The 19,378-nt window shown below is 38.3% G+C and overlaps 1 protein-coding gene across 1 annotated transcript in view; it reads right to left on the reverse strand.

The window, feature by feature from the left end:
• The window catches only part of HECW1 (HECT, C2 and WW domain containing E3 ubiquitin protein ligase 1), a 384,473-nt gene that overhangs the window by 123,348 nt on the left and 241,747 nt on the right, over positions 1 to 19,378 (reverse strand). The window contains exons 11-13 of the mRNA XM_006900196.1: positions 8,166 to 8,317; positions 3,615 to 3,736; positions 962 to 1,147 (exon numbers count right to left, since the gene is read on the reverse strand). Coding sequence (XP_006900258.1) covers positions 962 to 1,147; positions 3,615 to 3,736; positions 8,166 to 8,317 — 460 coding nt within the window. The remainder of the gene's footprint in view (positions 1 to 961; positions 1,148 to 3,614; positions 3,737 to 8,165; positions 8,318 to 19,378) is intronic.

Raw genomic sequence — 19,378 nt, forward strand, 5'->3', positions numbered from 1 at the left:
ATTGCATAGAAAGTGGTTATTCATCTTTCTCTTGAGAAGTGGCTAGGGGAGCTCTGGTGGCCTAGTGGTAAGGAGCTGCAACTACAATCCCAGAGGTGCACGGTTCGAATCCACCAGATGCTCTGCTGGGAAAGGAGGGACAGTCTCCTCCTGTACCAGTCAGATCTGATTTGACGGTACACTCACACAAAAATAATAAAATTTTTTAAAAAAAGAGAGAAGTGGCTAGTGGATTTGAACATTCAGAGAAGTTAAGCTTTTGGGTTAACAGTGCAATTCCCTCTGCTCTATGCCACCAGAGAACGCAGGTTTGGTTAAGACCCTGCTGGAAAAACACACAGACCTGAACATTGCCCAGGATCAGGATACCCTGTCCTTGCTTTCCAAGCAGTTTCAATGAGAACTGAAGGCTTATTAGGGAAATCACAACAGGAATCTAATAAGGTAACTCTCATTTAATGAATACGATTATTCTCTGAAAGGTAATTAAGGAAGCAAACTCATAGAAACATCACTAAACAAAATTTGGTTTCCTGTTCCAAAACTACATTTAAAAAGAGGTAGAGCAGTAATCCTGTCCTGGGTGAGTTTTTTGTCCTTCTTACTCCAGCCCTAGGATATTGGTCAAACTTTGGAGATGTCCCTGTTGTCACAGCTGGTGGAGAGTGTGCTACTGAAATCTGACTATATACAAGACAGTGCCCCCAACAACAGTGCTGATGCTGATAAACATTATTAATTGATAATGCCTCCTACCCTTCTGATGAACGGAACATAAGGAGTAGCTCTACTCTGTAATACTTGGGGTTGCCATGAATCAACCTGGTGGTGTGGTTTTAGTGTTCTTATTTTCCTCCTAGTAACCAGCAGTACATCCCTGAGACACACAGACATTCCTTTCTCCACTTTGTCCCTTGTCTTCTCCTTTACCGATGAAAATCCACACTTCAGTCTCACTCACCTTCCCTTGTTGGTCTGTTTTGATTTCCCAACCTCGAGGCAATTCTAACCGAGTGTCTGCAAACATGTTGATGAAATTCACCAGGTCTCGGTTGTGCTGGTAGCGCTCGAAGTTGCGGGCATCCCGCCGGACTTTCAGGATCATGTGCTTTAAACAGGTGCTACTGGTAAAGACTCGATAGGCACTCTGAGAAGATTCAAGACAGAAATGGCAAATTAGAAAAACATAGGCCAAGTAGACATTAAACAGACAATAGGATTTCAACATGGTGATTATTTATTTCAAGATGGAGGCCTCAGAAGAAGAGATGAGAATCTTGCTTAGCAAATAAAGGTGTAATGTAGACACATGGCTTGTTTGGGACCCCAGCTCTTCCTGCTTCCTCTGTAGCCCATAACTGGTCACCTTGCTCAGTAGAGTCCCCTTCTTCTTCTCAGATCATTACCTGCCCGCCTCTCTTTACAAATCCTTCCTCAACACCACTGCAGAAATTTGCCCTTGGTTCTCTTAATTGTCTAAAATAGGGACCAGCAATATAGGGTCTTCAGGGATTTAAGGTGGGATTTCAAATACTTCGTTTCTGTTACAAAAACTAGTGGGTGTATATTGTGGTGGAGGGAGTGAGAAGAGATCAAGGAATTTAAAAAATGAGCTGAATGTGCTAGATGACTGTTATGGTACATTGTGTGTGCGTGTGTGTGTGTGTGTGTGTGTGTGTGTGTGTGTGCATGCACGTGCATGCAAATCCATGCACTGTGTGTGTGGTGAAAGCCTAGATCATATTAGGCCAAGAGGGATCACCTAGTTGTTTCCACTGACCTAGGTCCCATATGGATGCATGGACTAAGGACCCTATTTATATTCCACAAAGTAAGCCAGATCATAATGAACTCTGCCACCAGAACACCTGATTAATAGAATCACCTGCCCATAGGCACCCACAGTAGGAACTCTTGCATAGCAGTGACTACAAACTGTCACATTACCTCTTAAGCAAGATAAGTGTGGGCTTACTAGTGTTTATTTGTTAATCTGTGGTGAATAATTTCTGTTGTGTGGTTCTTTTTTTCACTACTGAAAAGATTCTACTTGGGCATATAGTTTGCATCTCCCAACCCCACAGCACTTTCCTACAGATTCAAAACCTCTTTGCTTTTTCAAAGTTGCTCACTGGAATATCCAAGAAGTAAGGTAAACATGAGCTTAATTGTGCTTATGTACTAGACTATAGTGAACAGTTTCCCATAGTTTTTTCACTGGTGAAACCTATATTAAAAAGTTCACTACACATTACAAGCCCAAGCACACCTGTGTTTACTTTGGTTATTGGATAATTTATCCTTAATGGGGGAAAAAACCCCCACACCTGTGAATTTCACCTCAGAAATAGCTCTCAAATTCAGTAATTTCTCTCCCCGCTGCCAATCATTCTCTAGGTTGGTCTTCCATCTCTCAATAATGAATACTTTATACTCCTTCATACTTCTGCCAGAGAAATTGCTTTCTAAAAACAAACCTGATCCAATGTCTCTAATTCTGGCAGGCCCACAGTTGCCTATGGAAGTATAGCCAAATGCCTTTTCAAAACTTCAAAGGAACCTAGCTATTTATTTCTTCAATCTTCCTCCCTTCCATCTTGGCTATCAGGCACAGCCCAACCACACAGGAGTCCTCATAGTTGTGTCCTTCCTCACTCACTTTTAACCTTCAAGATGGTATCTAGCTGTCTTTCTCTCCATCTTTGGATCAAGAGTGCCTCTGAATGTGGCATCTTCCTATTTCCATAAAATTTTGCTCTACCTCAGTTTAAGCAGGCCCTGTGCTGTTACGTTAGATTGTCTTTTTACATGTTGGTTGCTCCACATAGTGAGAAGCTCCTAGTGATGTGATTCTACAAAGTGAGGAATCCCTACTCTGGTCTTTGTGATTTTAGCATTTAGCTAGACCTTTGCCTGATCCACAGAAAATGCTTTAGGAATGGAAGAATTACTGAGTGTCACTATAGCATGCTACTACTTTCTTGGAAATTACCAAAAAATGAAAAGAAAGAGAGAAACAGCATTAAGTAAAACAAAACAAACCCAACATTTAAATTTTGTTGTTGTATACCATCGAGTCAGAACCAACCCATCAGAACCAACACATCCCATAGGTTTTCAGAAGCAGTTAGTTAATCACATAAGAGGAGATTGTATATCCTTTTCCCATGGAACAGCCGGTGGATTTGAACTATGTGCCTTTAGGATTGTAGTGCAGCTTCTTACTACTAGGCCAACAGACCTCCCTAAGCTCAAATATCATGCTTAATTAATAAATTAACTTGATATTTGAAAAACCATATTCAGCGGAAATTCAGTTATTTGTCTAGGACAAATAGATTATAAAAGGTTCCCAGTAAAATAACTTTGTCAGATTATTTTATTTAATAATCTTGTTCCTTTAAAATTTTAGCAATAACAAAAAAAAACCCTATTTTTTCCGAAGTCTTTTAGGAGGGTCACAGATAAGAAAATTAATAGATCAAGTTATCTTTTCTTTATTTCTTGCTCAGGATAAAATTTTTTCTCTTTGATCTACCATATGATATGCATTATAAAGTGAGTTTTGGCTTATGAAGAGGCCAAGCCAAATCCCTCTGTTCTGTAGCACTCACATAATTGGCATGCAGCACGGTGAAGAACTCAGGGTTGGTGATGAACTTGACAGCTGGAGATTGCAGCATTAAAGTAATTTTTTGTGAGTTCACTGGAGAAAGTGACCCATCTCTCCTCAGATCTGGAAAAATCAGAGCAGAGTGATAGAATATATTGGAAAAAGTAATTTCAAACAATGGATTGCTCACTATACACTAGCAGCCCATAGGTCTTCTTCACCCAGAGGGTCAGATATGACTGCAGCTTTTAATAGTTACAGAATTAGATGTTATGTAACTATGTCTGTTAAAGAAAATAGTTTTCTGAAGGTATCCCACAAAATTCCAGTTAGGCTCAAGTTCCCGTCCTTTAATACTTCTTCCCCTTTAATCCAATATTTTTCTATTGACAAGTCATTAATTATAACCATGATAAATAATTTGCATGAATGGCCAGCATCCTATCCAACCTGTCTCTACACCAGTTTTTAAGGTGACTTAGCAATTCTTTCCATTCTTGAATCTGACTTGCCTTTTGCGTGGCTTTAACAAACAGAATATGGTAGAAGTATTGAGAGATCAGTTCTAAACTTAGACCTCAAGCGATTTTTGTGTTTTCACCTTTGAAAATCTGCAACCACAGTGAAAATAAGGCTAGCCTAGATTGTTGGAAGGTAAGAGACCACAAGAATCAGCAGCTCACCAACCGTTCCACAGCCAATCAAAAATAATGTGTGAGCTCAGCTGTGTTCAGAGGAACCACCCAGGTAGACTCAGTGCAAATTGACAACCTGCAGAGTGGTAGGATAAATGAAGATCAAATCACTGTCATAGAGGAGATATCATCTCATGATAAACCCTTGGTAAAGTCCATGGTAAGTCATGGTAAATCTGTTGCAGAGGCACAGATTTTTTTTTTCTTAATGATGATGACTTTGTAATGACTATGGATTTTTAACGACAATAAACCAGGAAGACTAAAGAAAACATGTTTTTGCTGGTGTTGTTAAGTGCTGTCAAGTCAACTACATCTTATAGGGACCTTATGAATAACTGATGTGAGCTTTGCACTATCCTGTACCATTCTCATCATCTCTTAAGTAACTGTGTCAATTCATATTGTTGACAGTCTTCCTCTTTCACTGACTCTCCTCCTTTTTCCAAAGACTGGCCACTCCTGATGACATACCCAAAATATATGAGACCAAGTTTAACCATTCTTGCCATTAAGGAACACCTTAGTTGAACTTTCTCCGAGATATGTTCTTTCAGCAGTACTCTACTTCATCTCCACAACTCAAAGGCATTGATTCTTCTTCTGTCATCTTTATTCACTGTCAAACTTTCAGATGCTTAGGAAGTAATTGAAAAGAACAGGACTTAAACCACGTGCACCTTAGTCTTTAAATTGATATCCTTGTTCCTTAATATCTCAGAGAGGTTCTTGACGGCAGATTATCTCAATGAAATATAGCTTTTGATGTCTTGACTGCTGGGATCAAGGGTGCTGATTGTAGATGCATGTGAAACAAAATTGTTGACAAGTTCCATTTTTCTCCATCTACAATGATGTTGTTTATTGGTCCAGTGGTAAGGATTTGGGATTTCTTAATGTTGTGATGTAATCCATATAGATTGTTGTAGTCTAATCTTCTGTAGAAAGCATTTCAAGACTTCCTGGATTTCAGCATGTAAGACTGTGTCATCTGCATAATGCAGCTTGTTGATAAGTTTTCCTCTAATATTGATGTCCCATTCTTCTTCATAAAGTCCCACTTCTCAAATATTTTGTTCAGTATACAGATTGAGTAGGTAAGAATAAAGGATACAGTTATAACATACCTCTTTCTTGATTTTGGACAACAGATTTTTGGTGTAGGGGTAGGTTCCACATGAGCACAATTAAGTGTTCTGGATTCCCATTCTTCTCAATGTTTGCAATAATTTATTATGATTGACACAATCAAATTCCATTGCATAGTCCATTAAACATGGACAGATATCCTTCTGGTATTCTCTGATTTCAGCCATGATCCATCTGACATCAGCAATGATATACCTGGTACCAAGGCCTCTTCTATTTCCAGTCTGAATTTCTGGCAGTTCTCTGTCAATATATTATTCTACCTGGTTTTTAATTAACTTCAGTAAGATTTTGCTTGCATATGATTTTCATTATATTATTCAATAAGAAGAATTTAAGTCTTTGAATTGTGCTGTTGGCAAGAAGTAAACCAAGGACTGCCAAAAGAACAAATAAATCTGTCTCATGAAACCAAGATTCTTCTCAGAGGTAAGGATAGTAAAACTTGGTCTCACATACTTAGGGCATGTTGTCAAGAGGGGTCAATCCTTGGGAAAAGATATGCTGGGAAAGGCAGAGACTGAGCAGAAGAGAATACGATCTTTAAGAAGGTGGAACTAACACAATGATTAAAACAATGGGCTTGTGCATGGCAGAGACTGTGAGGATGATGCAAAGTTCCAATATGCTGTTCATATGGTCATTATGAGTTATGGTCTACTTCAGGGAATCTAACATCAACAACATGGTTATTAGGACACAATCTCTAGGCCTTCATTCTGAGATACCTCTGGATACCACTAACGTTTGGTTACTACCTTTAGGCTTAACCATTTGTATAATCCATGGATTCTCTGGTAGTGTGAAAAATGATGATTTTAACTAACTAAGTTTCAGAGGGCTGATTAAATAGTAAAAACCAATTCTTCTAACACTAAGTCCAGATATATGTATTATGTTCCATGTTTCTCAATAATTGACTATTTAACTGTACTTCAAAAATAAAACAAAGAAATTAATGACAGCAAAATCTAAACCAGACATTTAGTTAGCTGGTTCTGGTAAAATAGAGTAGAGGTTAAAAAAAATGTTGGTAGAGCTGTGTATGTTAAAACAGTTACAAAATGGCATGAGCACATCCAATATTCTGTTCTACCATATGTAATTGTGACCTTCAGGAACTCTGATGACTTGATAGTAAGGAGTTCTGAGGCCAACCCAAAGGTGTGCAGTTCGAATCTACCAGCTGCTCTAGAAGAAAGATAAGCAACTTTTCCTCATGTGAGTTGAAAACCTCTGAAAACCCACTGGAGGGTCAGCTATGAGTCAGAACAGAAAAAAAAATCAGTGGAGACCTGGCTGGATGAGAATCACAGAGAATGTATTTTCTCAGATTATATTTCTAGGTCTTCTCTTTACAAAAATTAGTCTGCTGCCATTTAAATAAATTTAAAAAGAAAATTGATAATGAGGATACCACTGTGATCATTTTATATCATTACAGGAATAAAAAGCAGAGCAATTATCTGATGCCATTGGAATATCCTCATTTAAGTTTACTCAGGCAAGAGCAGAGGAGGTAAAAAAATCCGGCCTCTACAGTATGTCAGAAACTTTTCGTAGAAGGGGTGGGTAGTCCTAAGCCCTAAGCCCTTTCATTCCCAAATTGTTCTCTCAGGAGAATCTTTTCTTCTAAAAACAAGCAATTATTCCTAGTGCTTTCATGTGGTTCCTTTGATACAGACAGTGAATTATGTACGGCATATTTTATTTAGAAGTAGGAAATCTTTAAGACATCAACAAATAAATATTCTTAGCAAGACATATTAAACTACTGAAAAGATTGCTTTAGAGGTCAAAACCTCTGAACTTGATGGGTGATATTAATAATTCAGAATTCTCCAAATATGTATCAGTCATTGAACAATAGTTATATAATAATAAAATTGACATCAGTTTTCTCCAGCCTGCAAAACTAGGTACTTTGCCTTAGAGTCCCCCTCCCCTTTTCTTTAGTCATGTAAAATAGTTTAAACTGTTTATCAGGAGAGGAAATGTATCTTTCCTAGATTAGCATTTACATCTTTGAAACTGTTTTTTTCAGGCATATGTAAATTGTATCTTAATCTACCTGTTTACCAGGAAGGGAAATGTGCCTTTCCTGAAATAGCATTTATCTTTTCAAAGCACATTTTTCTCAGTCATATATTAACTATTTTATAAGTTGCCTGTTTACTAGTACTTATATATGAACTGATCTTTTCAAATGTAGAAATTCTGTAACTTTACTAACAAGTGTATTGTTAAGTAAATTAGTATCTAACTTTCATATAAAAATCTAATGACCACTCCCAGACTGGGAGACAATTTTTAAGGGGAATATCGCTGTCCTCCCTGTAATAAATCTGTAATAAAGTGCTTATAAATATTACAATACATCTTATTGGCACTTGACTACGGAAAGAACCCCTTGCTTTCAGTAGCAAACTCATTGATGTCTTTGTCTTCAGATCGCTTAAACCAGGCTAGTAGTGTCCTCTTTTCTCTAAATCCTTTAAAATGCCCTAATGGGGAATGCTGCTCAGTTTAGTTTGCTTACCTCTGGTGGGATCATGCCTCTTTTTCCTCATCTTGATCCTCTCTGTTCATTCCACTGCTCTCTTTACCCGAGCACATGCCTATCTCATGAGGTAAGGTGAAGGTGTGCAAGTTCTGTCACACAGTCACTAGGTACCATCCAGGGTTTTTAGGGACCCCTCCCACAGTACCTATGCTTGACTGAGAAGATTCAGCCTCTGAGTCACTTCCACCACCTCTTCCTCTGCCAGCCCCGCCTCCTGCTGGGACTGGCTCACAAGTTTGGCTTCCAGAATCTTCCTCAGGCCTCTCTGTTGCAATGGTTCTCTGGATATTTTGATACCTTTGCATCAAAAAATGGAAAGATAAGAGTTAATTCTGACTCTTTTTCACTTGGGGTTGAAGTTCTGAATCAGACAACCTGAGGATTCTGTAAAAAATGGAGAATTGTCTTGAATAGTAAAGAACAAAACGTTTTAAATTCTCACGAAGTAGAGAAAATAATAAGACAAGTATTGCTAGGAGATTAGACTTCCCCCTCCACTTTATAAGTTAGGATGAGTTCAAGTAGAGTGATTTAAAAAAATACACTTTATTTACTTATCTTCACTTTCTTTTTTAAAAGGCAATCTGGTAACACAGTTCATTACATGTTGCACTGATAATTGAAACATTAGTAGTTTGAAACAATTAGCTGCTTCTTGGGAGAAAGATGAGCAGTCTATTTCAATAAAGATTTGCAATGATGAAAACCCAACGGAGGGTTGTCATGAGTTAGAATGAACTCAACAGTAGTGTACTTAGTTTTTTGGGTTATCTTTTACAGTAATTTTAGTATGATGGTATTTTTAAAATCAATGCAGATTTTAACAAGTCATACAAAAGAGCTCATGACTTGAATTAAACAAAATCAGACTAAATAGAACACAATAGTGTAGAAAGTAGAATGTTGTCATTTAGATAAATCAACTTATCTGTACACTGTTATAAAAGACTATATGCTAGAATAATAGCTTTTACTTAATAGGCCATTAATAAAACTTAACAGAAGGTAGGGAAATATTACATGCTAAAAGCATAGGGAATAATGTGAGAAGCATCAAAAGAAGATGGGAGCTATTCCAGGGTAATTGTATAATAAAGACTTGGTCAACACTGAGCCGTCTCAAGTAACAGCACATGACCAAGAACCAATAGTGATGAAGGACGATGTTCAAGCTGCATTGAAGGTATTGCCAAAATTAAAACACTAGGAGCTGATATATTTCAACAAAGAGCTGCAACCTTGAATGTGCTTGAAGTCTTTGACAAAAATTTGGAGGACAGCTAGCCCTAATTGAATAGAAGAGATTCATATATGATCACATTTTTTTTTAAAAAGGTGATCCAATATCCAACAGAATGCAGAAATTAATGAAAAATTATTAATATCATATGCAAGTAAAGTATTACTAAAGATTATTAAAAATAGCTGGAGCAGTACCTTAACAGGGAACTGCCAGAAATTTATGTTTGATCCTGAAAAAGTAATAGTATTTAAGGTTATCATTGCTGATGTCTAATAGATCTTTAATGAAAGCAGAGAATATCAGAAAGATGTTAGACTAGCCTGACAGACAGTCTGCACTGCAATACAAAAGATGAAGTTTGACTCTATAAGCTGCAACAATAGAGGATGGGAAGTCTACTCCTGTATGATTTACTGACTCTAAAAACCCACTTAAATGTCAGCTATGGGTTGGTTCTAATAGAAAAGTACACAACAACAACATTTTGTTAAGAGGGACCGATCCTTGGAGAAGAAAAGGTGGAGGGTCAGTGAAAGAGAGAAAGACCAACAGCAAGATATATTGAAAAAGACTACATAACTTGAGAGAGACTTATGCTGAGTGAACTAACTCAATCCCAAAAGGACAAATACTGCATTAGATGATTACTGTAAACACTGAAGGATAACTAGTAAAATATGTATGGGGACTCTGGAGGGAAAGGGATGGTGGCAGAAGAGTGAAAGTGGATAGAGGCAAAAATCTCAGGGTTGTGCAATTTGGTGGGTGGAGGGAATGAGTGAAGGAAATAGGAAGGATCCAGCAGGGACCTGAAAAGACAGGGTAATGATGGGCAAGGTCCAATGGTGATTAATTTTATAAAACAAAAGGCAAAGGGAAGAAATCAAGAATTTAAGATACTGAATAGAACATATCAAAGGGCAGCTCAGGCAGACAAATAAAGTATTATAATGAAATGTGCAAGAAGTTGAAGGTGGAAAATCAAGAGGGCCAAATTCACTCAGCATTTCTTAAGGTGAAGAACTAAAGAACAAATTCAAGCTTCAAGTTCCAATACTTAAGGTTGCTCTGGGAAGAATATTGGATGATCCAGGAAGAATTAAAAGAAGATTGAAGCACTATAAAGGGTCACTGTACCAAAAAGAAGTGGCTGACACAGAAGTATTTTAAGAAACAACATATGATGGAGAAGCAATGGTGATGGAGGAGGAAGTTCAGGCTGCTCAACAGGAACTGGCAAAAAATAAGGCCCCAGGAATTTATGGAATACCAACTGATATATTTTAACAAACAAGTGCTGCCTTGAACGTGCTCACCAGGTTGTGCCAAGAAATCTGGGTGACAGTTCATTAGAAGAGATCCATATTTATTTCCATTCTAAAAAATGGTGTGACCCAATAGAGTGTGTAAATTATCAAACAATATCACATACAAGCAAAATTCAGCTGAAGATTATCCAAAACCAATTGGGCAGTACTTTACCAGAACACTACCAGAAATACAAACTGGGTTTAGAAGAGGTTGTAGCACTAGATACATTATCGCCAATGCCAGATGAATCTTGGCAGAAAGTAAAGAGTAAATAAGAAATGTCTATCTGTGTTTCATTAACTATGCAAAAGCATTTGACTATGTGGATCACAACCTTGAGAAGAATGGGAATCCCAGAACACTTCATTATGCTTGAAACTTAGATCAGGAAGCAGTCCTCAGAACAGAGCAAGGAAACACAGCTAGGTTCAAAAATCAGGAAAGACGTGCATCAGGAATGTGTACTAACTCTCTACTTTTTCAAGCTATCTAAAAAACAGATCGTTCGGGAGGCTGGGAAGAGGTATCAGCATTGGAGGAAAACTCATCAACAACCTACGTTATGAAGATGGCATAACTTTGCTTGCTGATACTGAGGAGGACCTGAAGCATTTGTTGTAGAAAGTCAAGGACTGTAGTTTTCAATATGGATTGAAGATCAACATCAAGAAAACCAAGATTCTCACCACTGGACCAATTGGCAGCACCATGATAGATGGAAAAGAGACTGAAGTTATTAATAATTACAGCTTGCTTGGCTTCACAATCAATACTCTTGGTATCAGCAGTAAAAAAATCACAAGATGAATTTTACTAGGAAAATCTTCTGTTAGGGACCTCTACAGAATATTGAGAAGCAACAATATCAGTCTAGAGATTAAGGTGCACCTGATGCAGACTATAGTCTTATTATAGTCTTAGTATGTATCAGAAAGCTGGATAATGACTAAGGATGACAGAAGAAGAGTCGGTGTATTTGAGTTGTGGTGCTTGAGAAGAGTCTTGAACATGCAATAGACCACCAAGAAAACAAATATATCTTTCCTGGAAAGGGTGAAACCAAGTTTCTCCTTGGAGGCTAGGATTTTGAAGCTCCATCTCACATACATTGGGCATGTGACCAGGAGAGACAAGTCCTTGGAGAAAGACATCATGCTTTGAAGGGTAGAGGGAGGGCACAAGAGAGGAAAACCTTGGATGAGATGGATTGACACAGTCATTGGGTTAATGGGAGTAGATGTGTCAGAGTCCGTGAAACTGGCTGAGGACAGGGCAGCCTTCAGACCTGTTATATATAAGGTCATTGTGAGTCGCAGGCAACTCATAGCACATAACAACAACAGTAACAATGTATGGGAATGACTGTATGAAAGACAATGTGAATGAAGAAAAGTGTGAAGCACTGTGTATGCAAACTTTATAAGAAAATCAATATAAAATTAAAAAAGAATACATTCATACAGTAACAATGGGTTTGAGCATATCAGAGATGATGTGGATGGGGCAAGATAGGGCAACTTCAGATATAGTTTTCATAATATTGCTATGAATCGTAGTTGATGTAATGGTACCTAACAGCATGTTGGCTGACAAGTAAAAGTTTTCAGTTCATTCCGCTTATACAAAGCTTTGTTTTCTTTTTCTTGTTCAATTGGGTGTTTAGTCAGTTGATCAGAGCCAAGCAGTCACCAAGCCAGATTTAAATGTTTACTAACCCTTACAGAAAATATCATGATGATGTTGTTGTTGTTGTTGTTAAGTGCCGTTAAGTCGTAGACTCATAGCAACCTTATAAATGAAAGACCTGAACACTTGTATAACTTTGGTCATTCTTCCATATTCCTAGAGTTTCCAGGACAAGCTATTTTGGAAGTGGATTCCACTCCTGCTTCCAAGCTTGTTTTAATGGGGAGTTCCATCGAACACTGTCCACCATGGATAACCATTATTGCATTTGGCACATCAGTGTTACAGTGTTTAGCATCAAAGCAACCACGAGTTACCTCTGTACAGCAATGCACAGACCAGTGCTATACCATTTAGAAGAATGTTTGACAAAAAACAATTTAAACCAGGCCTGAGGACTGCAGATTAAAACCACCCATCTTGGGCTTGGAAGCATAACTTTCTGTCCACTAGAAAACTAAAATCATCAATGATTTCATTCTACTTGGATGGACAATCAAAGCCAAGAAATCAAATAATATATTGCAATGGGAATATGTGATTAGAAAGTCATCATTAAAGCGTCAGAAAGTGATAATGTCACTTCAATGGTTAAGTCCTGACTTAAGGTATGGTGTTTCTTATTGCCTCATATGCATGGAAAAGGCTAGATAATGGGGAGGGGGCATGGGAAACAGAAGAATTGGTGCATTTGTATTGTAGTGTTGGCAGAGAATGTTGAATAGACCACCAAGCAAACAAATATATTAGCCTTAAAATAAACACAACTAGAATATTCCTTAGAAGAAAGGATAGTGAGATTTTGACTCACTATGGGCACATTGGCAAGAAAAACCAATATTTATGAAAGGCCATCATTTTAGTGAAGTGGAGGTTTGATGAAATGAAAGAAAATTTAAATACATTATTGACACAATAATCAGAAAAATGGACTCAGTAATAATGATTATAGTATAGACCAAACAATATTGCATTCTATTCTCTACAAGCAGTAAGTTGGAGCTGATTTATTAACAACTAACAACAACAGAATGCTTGTTTGGGAATTTTCATATGAGGCAAAAAAATATATTTGCTCGTAAAAAGTCAAGCTGGAATTTTAGTTTGTTATTCAAAATATGAATGTCTATTTTGTTTGCTGAATTAGTATTTGTGAAAATACAGTTAATTATTCCTGGCTATTCTGAAAGTTGTTGTTATGTACTGTCAAGTCAGAATTGATTTGTAGGTGACCCTTTAGTGATCTACAGAGGCTGTAGATCATATGGGAGATTTTCCATCTTTCTCCTGAAGAACAACTGATGGATGAGAACCATGTGCCTTAGGGTTGACAGTGCAGCTTCAGGCCCTATTTAAGGTTATGGTATAAAACTAAGCTCGAATAGAAGCAGGGATGACAAAGATGATAAGAAGGTAAGAACTTTGTGTTCATTCTTTTGCAGTTGTGTGTGTTTTTATTTGAACATCCTTTCTTGGTCTGTATCTGTGTATGTTCTCCTCTTTTATAAGATACCACTCTAAATTACTCAAGAACAACGGTGTCTGTTTGGAGAAGGTAAGCCTGATACAGGCCATGGTCTTTGCAATCACTTGTTATACATCAGAGAGCTGGACAATGACTAGGTAGGAAAGAAGGAGAACTGACACCTTTGAGCTGTGGTGCTGGAGAAGAGTATTGAATGTACCATGGACTGCCAAGAAAACAAACAGATTGATCCTATTGTTGTTGTTGTTGTTATGTGCCGTCGAGTCGCCTGCGACTCATACGACCCTATGTACAACAGCCCTAAACTCCGCTCTGTCCTGTGCCAATCGCACCGTCTCTGAAACTCCCATCCCAATTATCCCAGTCACTGAATCAATCCACCTCATAGAGGGCCTTCCTCTCTTGAGCTGTCCCTCCACCCTCTAGAGAATGATGTCCCTCTCCAAGGACCGATCTCTCCTCACAACATGTTCAAAGTATGTTAGACGGAGCCTCAGAATCCTTGCCTCCAAGGAGCCACCCGGTTTAACCCTCTCCAGGACAAATCTGTTTGTTTTCCTAGCAGTCCATAGTATTCTCAATACTCTTCTCCAGCACCACAGCTCAAAGGCATCAATTCTACTTCTATCCTCCTTGGTCATTGTCCAACTCTCTGACGCATAACAAGTGATTGTGAAGACCATGGCCTATATCAGACACACCTTAGTCTCCAGAGAGACACCATTGCTCTTCAGTACTTTGGAGAGGTCCCTAACAGCAGACTTTCCCATGGCAATGCGCCTTTTAATTTCCTGGCTGCTGGTGCCAAGACTGTTGACTATGGAGCCAAGCAAACTAAAGCTGTGTACAATCTCAATCTCTTCACCATCCATGCTGATGCTGCCAATTGGTCCAGTGGTGAGAATCTTTGTCTTCTTGACATTGAGCCTCAATCCATATTGGAGGCTGCAGTCCTTGACCCTCTGCAACAGGTGCTTCAGATCCTCCTCAGTTTCAGCAAGCAGGGTTGTGTCATCCACATAACGCAGATTGTTGATAAATTGTCCACCAATCTTGACCCCACATTTCTCCTCATAGAGCCCAGTCTCCCGGATAATCTGTTCTGCATACACGTTGAAAAGGTATGGAGATAGGATGCATCCCTGGCGTACGCCCTTCCCAATTTTGAACCACGCAGTGTTCCCTTGCTCTGTTCTGATGACTGCCTCCTGGTCCAAGTATAAGTTTCGCATTAGAATGATCAAGTGTTCTCGGATTCCCATTCTTCTCGGAGTCAGCCACACAGTCAAATGCCTTTGCATAGTCAATGAAACACAGATAGACATTCCTCTGGTATTCCCTGCTTTCAGCCAAGATCCATCTAACATCAGCTACGATATCTCTAGTACCACGACCCGTTCTAAACCCATCCTGGACTTCTGGTAGTTCTCTGTTGATGTGCTGTTCCAGTCGTTTTTGGATAATCTTCAGTAAAATATTGCTTGCATGTGAAATCAGTGATATTGTTTTGTAGTTTCCGCATTCGGTTGGGTTGCCTTTCTTTGGGATAGGAACAAATATCGATCTCTTCCAGTCAGTTGGCCAAGTGGTCGTTCTCCAGATTTCTTGGCACAATTTTGTGAGCACATCCATGGCAGCATCTGTTAACTGAAATATGTCAATTGGTATACCATCTATTCCTGGAGGCTTATTTTTTGCCATGTCCTTCAAAGCAGCCTGAACTTCTTCTTTCATCACCATAGGCTCTTGCTCATATGTTATTTCATGAAATTATTCTGTGTCTTCTAATTCCTTTTGATACAGTGACTCAGTATATTCTTTCTATCTTCTTTTAAGATTCATCCTAGAGAGGGTTAAATCAGGCTACTCCTTGGAGGCTAAGATTCTGGGGCTTCGTCTGACATACTTTGGACATGTTGCAAGGAGAGACAGGTCTTTGGAGAGGGACATCACGCTGGGTAGAATAGAGGGACAGCGCAGGAGGGGAAGACCCTCTATGAGGTGGATTGATTCAGTGACTGGGGTAATCGGGATGGGTGTGTTAGAGGCAATGCGACTGGCACAGGATAGAGCAGGGTTTAGGGCTGTTGCACATAGGGTTGCTATGAGTTGCAAATGACTCGACGGCAAATAACAACAACAACAACTCCAGTTGAATTAAGACTCATCTTATTCCATAAAATAATTAAAGTATTGGAAAACTTTAACACTTATCTGGAGATTATCTGACTTTCTTATGTAGGGTGTTCCACAAGAAGTAAATACTTTCTCAAATTTCTAAATTTCTTTTTTTAGTTTTAATCTGTCCAGATGAATGCAACTTCCTCCTCAGCAAAGTCTGACTAAGGATGTTCAGCTCCACTGAATGGTATAAGATTTTATATATCAAAGGTTACAAACCTCTTTATAGACTATGTTTAAGATTAATTTGGCCTCATTTTAAATTATACAACCACTTTTATAGTATGCCATCATAGTATCATCAACAACCTGCTTGTGAAAATGATATAACCTTGCTGAAAGTGAAGAAGACCTGAGACACTTATTGCAGAAGAGCAAAGACTACAACCTTCACTATGGGTTATACATTAACATCAAGAAAATAAAAATCCTCATTATTGGACCAGTAGTCAACATCATGACTGATGGAGAAAAGACTGAAACTGTTAATGACTTCAGTGTATTTATATCCACAACAAACACCCATGGTAACAATAGTCAAGAAATCAAAAGACATATTGCTTTAGACAAATACTTCTGTAAAAGTCTAAAGAGCAAGGATATAGGTTTAAAGATGAGGGTGTGTTTGATCCAAATCTTAGTCTTTTCCATTGCTTATTGTGCATCTGAAAGTTGGGAGAACAAATAAAAATGACTGAGGAAATACCGGTACTTTGGAACTGTGATGTTGGCAAAGAGTATTGAATATGCCATGGCCTGCTAAAAAAACAAATATGTCTGTCTTGAAAGAAGTTCAATTTGAGAGTTCTTTAGAGACAAAGATAGTGAAATTTGGTCTCTTTGTGCATATTCTCAGGAGGAACCAATTTTTAAAGAGAGACATCATGCTGCGAAAGGTGGAGGGTCAGAGAAAGAGAAGAATACCAAGATAGATAGAGTGATTACTGTAATGATTAGCTTGAAATATGACATAGATAATGAGGATGGTGCAGGATAGGCCAAAATTCAGATCTGTTTTTCGTAGTCATAATTCATGAGTCATACTTGACTTGATGGCACTTAACAACAATAAAAACACAGTGTACATGACACAGCAAGAATTTTCATGGATTTATTTTTATGCCCTGGATCAAGATGCTCCTTTTGGCTTTGGGTTATTATTGTTATATTTCCATTTTGAAAGACACTGCACATATATATAGCACGATGAAAGTTTCTTCTCTTTTTTAATCTGCTATGCCATTTGTGTTTATTTATTTTAGCAATTAGACTTAGAGGCTAATACTTGTCTCTGGATTCTCAATATGGTCTCTGTGCAAAATGAGCTTGCTGGTGTTAACTACATTATGCATTGAGGAAATTTTGTTGCAGTCACCATAAAGGACCCCCATGGATTTTTAGTATGTTTATATCTCATAAGTAGGTTTTTATAAGTTCTCTTTATGTTTTGCTTTGGGAATGTAGAGAACTATGCCATAAAGAAATACTTTACAGTTATTAGTAACTTTAGCAATGGGTTGTTATTGTGTGATAACTCATATTGACCCTTCAAGACAAAGTAGAACTGTCCTGTAGGGTTTCCAAGGCTGAATCTTTGCAACAGTGAATGAACAGGTCTTTTTTACCCTTAGAACCACTAGGTAGATTAAAATTGCTGTTTGATTAGCAGGCAAACACTTAACAATGAGGAAAATGAGAGCAAATGTTTTCCAAGTGCTCAAGAAATAAAAACAATAAGCAGACGATATGAAGAGATTCTTTACCACAGAAGATATACAGATGGTAAAAAAAAGAAATGTTCATGATCACTAACAATTAGAGAGACACAAATCAAAACAGAAACAGAGATATCATCTCACTCTAGCAACAATAGCAAAAGGGGGCAGCAAACAAAAATGCTGCAAGGGTGCTGTAAGATTGGAACTCCAATAAATTGCTGGTGAGAATTTAAAAATCATGCAACTACTATGTAAAGCAGTTTCACCTTTCTTTAAAAAGATGAAAATAGAAGTACCATTTAAATCAGCTATTCCAGTACTAGGCATATTCCCTAAAGAAATAAGAGCTGTACATCTACATTTAATACATCATTATTCACAATAGCAAAAACATGGAAATAGCTCAAGTGCCCATCAATGATTGAATGGAAAGAGAAATGATGATATATTCACATAACAGAGTGTTATGCATTATTTACAACAGTGAAAACATGGAAATGGCTCAAATGCCTATCAACAAATGAATGGATTGAGAAATTGTGATACATTCATAAAATGGTACAGTAGTGCACTAAAGAACAACCCACTGGAGGGTCAGCTATGAGTGGTTCTGATTCTATGGCTAAGGCATCAATTCCTCTTCTGTCATTCTTATTCATTGTCCAGCTCTCAGATGCATAACAAGTGATTGAAAAACCCTTGGACTGAATCAAATGCATCTCAGTTCTCAAACTAACATCATTGCTTCGGAGAAGTTCCTGAATACAGACTTCCCCAGTGCAATGCATCTCCTAGTCTCTTGACTGATGATACCAAATATATTGACTGTGGATCCAAGTAAGGTGAAGTTGTTGACAGTTTTAATCTTTCCTACTTAGGGTGTTGCCTATAGCCCAGTTGTGAGAATTTTTGTTTTCTTGAATTAAGATGCAATCCATATTGAAGGCCATAGTCTTTTATCTTCTACAGTAAGAGCCTGAAGCCCTCCTCACCTTCAGCAAACAAGCAAGGAAGCAGGAGGTAAAAGAGCAAGAAAGCAGCAGCAGTGGAAAAAATCCTTTTCTACCCTGCCTCTGCCAACTTCCTTCAGGTAGAACCTGTTACCCTCGGCTTAAAGAAAGCAAGCAGTGGTAACATAAAGTGGTACCTGCATCCCAGATATAGCTGAGACACATCCCTCACCTGGGAAGTTATCCTGCTATGCCAGCTGTGCACCTCAGTGAGAAGACTCCAGCATCTCCCCAGGGCCCCATTCTGACACAATACCGCTGACCTCAGATGGGTCCTGCCTCATGATTTTTCATGTGCCTGGTTTTCTGTCAGAGCAGAGATACTAAGTCACAGGAACAGTCCTGGAGCAGAAGCTTAGAGACAAAGACCTTCCTCCAGAACCGCCAAAGAGGAAAAGAGCTTTCTTCTAGAGCTGGTACCTGGGATTTAGATTTGAAGTCTCCTAAACTGTGATACTTTTCTGTCAGTTTGTTGAATTTGGGAAATGATCTGCATCTTGATAATTGCTTTATAGCTGAAGTGCCTATATTCTTGCTTGTTTATCATTGTACTAATTAGTACAACACTTGTCTGTACTGACATAACTTGTGAGTGCTGTGATGCTGAAAGCTGTGCTACTAGTGTGTCAAATGCCAGAAGGGTCACCCATGGTGGATACATTTTACTAGAGCTTTCTACCTTAGGAAGCCGAATTGGTCATCCACTTCTTAAATAGCAAGCCT

Source organism: Elephantulus edwardii, unplaced genomic scaffold, assembly GCF_000299155.1.
Source record: "Elephantulus edwardii isolate Elephantulus edwardi_28Jun2011 unplaced genomic scaffold, EleEdw1.0 scaffold00276, whole genome shotgun sequence".
NCBI classification, from domain to species: Eukaryota; Metazoa; Chordata; class Mammalia; order Macroscelidea; family Macroscelididae; genus Elephantulus; species Elephantulus edwardii.